This window comes from Cyprinus carpio, chromosome A21 (genome assembly GCF_018340385.1).
Source record: "Cyprinus carpio isolate SPL01 chromosome A21, ASM1834038v1, whole genome shotgun sequence".
Lineage (NCBI taxonomy): Eukaryota > Metazoa > Chordata > Actinopteri > Cypriniformes > Cyprinidae > Cyprinus > Cyprinus carpio.
The window spans coordinates 137,501-144,259 of record NC_056592.1 but is presented as its reverse complement, the minus strand read 5'-3'; the positions used below and the strand labels follow the sequence as shown (position 1 = coordinate 144,259).

The window sequence follows — 6,759 nt, the reverse complement described above, 5'->3', positions numbered from 1 at the left end:
AGAACAGTGTAAAGTATTCCAAGGCCAAGCTTGGCCAGAGTAGATAAATCCCTGCTTTCCCAGGCCGCTACAAATAACATTCAGCGAGCGTCCAACACAGACCCCAGCGTTAACCTGTTGTCCGCAGTCATGCATCTGGCGTTGTGTGTCGTAGTCGTGCTGTTCGGGTGTCCTCTTGGGCAGATGTTTGTTCTCCATCCTTCACCTGAGGCATCTGCTGTGAAGGCCAACAGGTAAAAACTGACATTTTAAAGATGAACAATGTCACGATGAATGGATCGGAGATCTTGTTTCAATCTGTCGTGTAATTGCATCGTTCTCACCTCCACTCTTGTTCATTAGGGGGTTTTGCGGAGAGTTTCATGCATTTGTACAGGTAGATTTACTGTTAGCAGAAACCCTCGTTACAACTCGCTCTCTGTGATCAGTCTATGATTCCATATTAACTTAGTCTTAGTTCTGGTAGAGGTTTAGGCTGATATTTGAATGCTCAGGGCAAAAGGTGAATCAGCCTTATTACAATCACATCACACTGTTCTTCCGTTTGAGACTCAAACCCTCCCGGCTGTCAATCTGACCTCATTATGCTCAACTGACCAAAAGAGAATTACTGGATATTTTCAGAAAGCTTTTCTTGCTCTGGACTCTACTGCAGTGTTTTGTGTGCAGTAGACTGCAGAGACCCACATAATGTTCTGGAGATATAAATGAGGGCATCTCCCTTCTTCTCCGATGTTCTCTTACAGGGTCAAACACTAAGCTTTCACAAACACCCCAAAGCTCTGGCAGTTCACGGCTGCACTCCAAAAACCGTTGGCTGCAATTTGACAGGCGCACATACACAAGGCCTGCAAAGGTGTGATGACACTATGGGTTTGCAATGCATTGCAGATATATGTGTTTTGCTGCAGATGCAGAGAACTGGAAATCAGGAAAATCCTTCTGGAATCTTTAAACCTCCAGCAGGAACCTCGTGTGTCCGTGTCGAAGATGAATCGTCTGCGTGATCAGTGGAAATCAACTTACAAAAGCACCACGCCATCCTCACCAGGTACCCTGAACCCCAGAGATCTGGCTCATGTAAAGACCAGCTCAGTCTGGTTTCTGGTAAACTTGATCTCTTGTCTGTTTAGGAGGTAACTCAACGTTCCCTGAGGACTCCGGAAACTCAACATGTTGCAAGCATTCCTCGCAGGTTTTCATTAAAGGTGAGCGTTCAGATACATCATACTACGACTCTTACATTTTCATTGCTGCAAGTTTCTTGTAGTTAAAATTGGCATGAAATACTACAATAAATATGACCACAATAAATACTTCACACGTAACGCTTTGTTTTCTTTAGACATAATATCAGTCCTTTACTTTCCTTTTGGTTTCGGAGTGAAATATGACCTGGGCAGCTTTGCTGAGATTGGGCTTATCATGCCTGTCTTCTTTCGTGTGAATGTGTCAGATCTGGGCTGGGACCGCTGGGTGGTTTATCCAGAGAGCATCACTTTCGTCCAGTGCCAACCCTGTGGCGTGAATCGCTGCTCTGAGAGTCCAGGCGTGTCGGCGCAGGTGAATTTCCTCTACATCATGTTCAGTTGTTTTGTTTTCTTTTAAGAAATGCTTTGCACAGACATGTTTCCTCTCATCTACCTAAAGAAATGCGGCAGATGATATTTTCTCTGGGCTCAGATGTAATCTTCATTGTCTTCCCACAGTGCTGTAAGCCGACTGCTCACGACATCGTCCTCTTTCTCTACATGGATGAATGGAGCAGTTTGGTTCTGTCCTCAGTGAGTCTGATCCGTGAGTGCGGATGTGACCCTGGAGAGAAAACACAGGATCCTGAGGTCATGACCCTGTCCTAGAAAGCCTTCCTGACCCGCTGGTCATGCTGACCTGTGTGATTATTGGCACAGAGCAACAGAAACAAAGTAGAGAAGCACAGCTCTTGGGATTTGTAGGTTTATGGTTTAGCAAACATATTAAGCGTCTTTTGACTTTTGCTGATGTTGAGAGGTCAGACTCTCAGACTCTTGTGGGCTTTAAGAGTGTGTTTGAAAAAAATGTGGAAACATATAAAGTTCTCGGAAGACAGTTCTCAATCTTAGCCTGTTATTCAATGTTCATAGAAATGCACAAAGGACCTTCTGTTACAAATAAATTCAAGGTCAAATCTGTTTTTAACTTCAGACTTTAATGGGGCTGCGGCTGTAGTCTGGCTTGATTTCAGCAGCCAGCGAATGTTCCCTGAAAAAATGTTGTCGAGCAGCTCTGCCAAAACTTTTGCCTGTGCGAATCTGAGGACCAAATAAAAGGTTACATTCAAAATGTCCTTCCTGTAAATCAAGTTCTTATGTCAATTATTCCTCTAATGTGGCATCAGGCATGATCATTAGCGTTAACGTGCTTCTGTGTGCTGAGAAACATCCCAGTCTTGCCCATAAGAATTGTGTTCCAGCATGAACATTTCTGTTGTGTGCTTGCAAAAACCAACAGGCCATAAATCAGCATAATTTCAAATTCAATGTGTGAACAGTTTTTAACACAATATTATATATACAGTACAGGTCAAAAGTTTGGAAACATTACTATTTTTAATGTTTTTAAAAGAAGTCTCTTCTGCTCATCAAGCCTGCATTTATTAGATCAAAAATACAGAAAAAACAGTAATATTGTGAAATATTATTACAACTTAAAATAATAAAGTGAAAGTTGTGACATTTGTCAAGTATGGGAACCCATACTCGAAATTGGTGCTCTGCATTTAACCCATCCAAGAGCACACACACAGCAGTGAACACACACCCGGAGCAGTGGGCAGCTATATATCCAGCGCCCGGGGAGCAACTGGGGGTTCAGTGCCTTGCTCAAGGGCACTTCAGCCATGGGTATTGAGGGTGGAAGATAGCTTTTTAATAGTTTTCTATTTGAATATACTTTAAAAAAATAATTTATTCCTGTGATCAAAGCTGAATTTTCAGCATCATTACTCCAGCCTTCAGTGTCACATGTAACATCCAGTCTATCACATGATAATTTAGAAATCATTCTAATATTCTGATTTATTTATGAGTGTTGGAAACAGTTCTGCTGTCTAATATATTTGATGAATAAAAAGGTTTAAAAAGAACTGCATTTATTCAAAATAAAAATAAAAATTCTAATAATATATATTCTAATAATATTATTTTCTTTACTATCACTTTTTATCAATTTTACAACACATCCTTGCTGAAAAAAGTATTGTATTTGATTTTATTTAAAAAAAAGAAAAAAAAAAAATACTGACCCCAAATTACTGACCAGTAGTGTATATTGTTATTACATAATATTTATATTTTAAAAACATAGCTTCTTTTTTTTTTTTTTTACTTTTTATTCATCAAAGTATCCTAAAAAAGTATCACATGTTGCTGAAAAAATATTAAGCAGCAGAACTGTTTCCAGCTTTGATAATGAAATCATCATATTAGAATGATTTCTAAAGGATCATGTGATAATGATCCTAAAAAATTCAGCTTTGCATCACAGAAATAAATGATAATTTAAAGTATAATAAAATTTAAAAACACATTATTTTAAATTGTAATAATATATCACAATATTAAATTTTTTTTTCTGTATTTTTGATCAAATAAATGCAGGCTTGATGAGCAGAAGAAACTTCTTTCAAAAAAACATTAAAAATAGTAATGTTTCCAAACTTTGACCTGTACTGTATATATATGGTATATATATATATATATATATATATATATATATATATATATATATATATGCACACACACACACATATATATATATATATATATATATATATATATATATATATTTGTAACTTAACATGATTTCCATTGTATGAGAAAATACCAAAACCATTTCATGCAAACCAGGAAAGGCAAACTAACACTTTCAAATGCTTGTTTAGCTAGTATTTAACAAGATTTACACTTTATATCAAATGTATCAGCAGAATGTTTTATTAAAGAAAGCTTTCAAGGCATAAAGTTGTGATGTCCTTACTTCACTTCATAAAAGATGTATTCAACATTCATTTCTGTCTTTAAGTGTGTGTGTGGATGATATTCCTGGCAGTTTCTGTGTGTAGCAAAAAAAATCCTGAAAAAAGATTTAGCAATATGAACCCATGTGAACGTCTGTTCTGCTCACGTTTCAGTGGTTAGTAATGATTGCGGTCGCAGGCTACTTGCAGTGCATTCCTGAAATGAGCAGATTATTTTGGGAGTTTATTGGCACACCTCGTTTGAAAGTTTGAGTGTGTGTGTGTGTGTGTGTGTGTGTGTGTGTGTGTGAGTGTGTGTGTGTGTGTGTGTGTGTGTGAGTGTGAGTGTGTGTGTGTGTGTGGATGAGTGTGTGTGTGTGTGTGTGTGTGTGTGGTGTGAGTGTGTGTGTGTGTGTGTGTGAGTGTGAGTGTGTGTGTGTGTGTGTGTGTGTGTGTGTGTGTGTGTGTGTGTGTGTGTGTGAGTGTGTGAGTGTGTGGCTGTTGCGCACTCAGAAAAAGAGTCCAGGCCCTCGACAGATCATCTGTGTCTGGCTTCGGTCCCTCAGTTCAGATGGACTCTACAGACCTGCAGGCCTGACCTTGAACATTAAAGAGAGAAGACAAGCAAACAAACGCAGGAGCGCTCTGCAGCGGACGACTCATCCTGTCCTGAAACAACATGGCGAGTGTGGGATCTTCCTGGCTGCGCTGGGGAACGCTGGTTTCTGTCATATTCTGTCTGTTAGCTCAGGGGAACAGCTGGGAGTGTTTGGACAAGGACGAGATTCTTACTGGAATGTCCAGGGATGTTGAGATGCCATCTGAGTGTGTGTTAACCTGTACGGCGCTCTCTTACAGGCTGATCACAGACAGACAGCAAAAACTAACAGTCCGCTTCAAAGACTCACATCCCGGTAAGAGCCGTTTCCTATCTAATGTGTGTTAAATGTCTTAAACAAATATTCTAAAATGAATGAGACTCTTTTCAGGGTCTTTTGTCTAGTAAGAATGAAAAGAAAAAAATGCCCAAAAGACAGAAAGCTCTATGTACAGAAAAGTGCAAATATCTTGTGCAGTTTATACACTTTATGCAAATTATATTGTATTTTAGTTCAGCAATCATGACCTCAGTAAACAACAGTCATACACACATGTAAATTATACTAGTCTTCCCACTATTTTGTATGTTTGCATAGTCATAGAATCAGAGAGGGCTTTATTTGTCTTGTGACAGGAGCTTCCAGTGCAAAGAAAAAATACAGACATAGTGCAGTCAAAATGAAATATAACACTTACAATAAAGAGATGAGACAATCAAAAATGAGGTAAATAAATGTGTTGCTGTGAATGAGCCACATGCATTTATTCACACTCATATCTTTATTGACTCTCTACAGGCGAGTCGGGTGACTTCTGCTGGTTTATTCATCAGAGATGCAGCACATGGGATGAAGTTTTTGTTTTACTGTCAGTCAATGAATCCATTCCGAATGCAGGAGTGATTCGACTTCAAACCAACTCTCTGACAAACCTGAACCCCGTTCAGCCCCACGACTCTCCGTCCATCATCCCTGACGACTGCGGCGTTCGCTTCCACGTCACGCCGCACCTGAGACACCTGCCACAACACACTCTCTGTGTCAGACTGACAGGCATCATGGGAAACCACTTACACTGTCCGCCGTTTCTGGTCATCATACGGAAAAAACTGTAGGAGTCTGACTGATTCTTGAAGGAATCTATAAACATTATGAGACACAATGGTAAAGATTTAGACAGATATACTGTTAGAGGCTAGTGGTGTGACCTTTAGGATATTGCATTTCAATTTAAATTCATCTGAATGAATGTTTCAGCAATATGTGATTGGTCTGTTTTCAGACAAACAACATTTGCAGTTTAATAAGCTTTAAATTTGAAATATACATTTTATTTTAATTGACCTTTATAGCCCTTCTGTTTTATTCAACATTTTATATTTAGTACACTGATCAAAGCACTAGAATGTAGTTCATGACCCCATTTATTACCAGCCTATATATATATATAGGTAATAAATATCTGGAAGCAAATCTCTGTGTCTGTTGTGATTTCATATTAATATGATATATGGATTTTAAATCAAATCACTGAAGTAGATTTTAAATCTGTCAAACAAACAAACCAATAGCATCAACAAAAGTAAATCACAACAATTATAATAATTCTACCTCAAATGTCTGTCTAACACACACTCACATATACACATTTGTTTAGTCAAATACACTCAGAAAGTACAAACAGAACTGGGCACACAACCATCATAATTCTGCACAGCACGTTTGTTCAATCAAATTCATGCCTGATATTCAGAACAGTGTGACTGTGAGTGTGATATGTCTTTTATTTAACAGTTCATTGAGCAAGGAGTTGTTTGGACACAGGGTATAGTTGCATAGTGTATTTTTGCTCCGTCATTGAAATGGTTCCACTAAAGCAGAATAAACCGCTGCGACTCCCAGCAACACAGTAGTGTTTCATTCCTTGTTGAGGGAATCGGTTGAGTGAATGATTTATTCAGCAGAATTATAATTGCGCTGCAGCTGTACCCTGTGTCTGAAATCGCCCCCTATACCCTTAAATAAGACTCGTTTCCAGAATCTCAAATTTAAATTTCCGCTACTGAAAGAAAGAGAGATAGGCTAAAAAATAAAAGTGTAGTCTGCACAATATTGTGTTATTTTATTTGTCTTGTCAAGAGTCTTAATTTATTAATTTGACTT

The 6,759-nt window shown here is 38.5% G+C and overlaps 1 protein-coding gene across 1 annotated transcript; it reads left to right on the top strand.

The window, feature by feature from the left end:
• Positions 1 to 2,593, top strand: LOC109056620 (bone morphogenetic protein 5-like). The gene is made up of 5 exons (XM_019073815.2): positions 1 to 233; positions 912 to 1,051; positions 1,134 to 1,208; positions 1,457 to 1,563; positions 1,710 to 2,593. The coding sequence occupies exons 1-5, from the start codon at positions 130 to 132 to the stop codon at positions 1,857 to 1,859; spliced, it is 576 nt and encodes a 191-aa protein (XP_018929360.1). The 5' UTR covers positions 1 to 129; the 3' UTR covers positions 1,860 to 2,593.
• Positions 2,594 to 6,759: the final 4,166 nt, after the last annotated feature.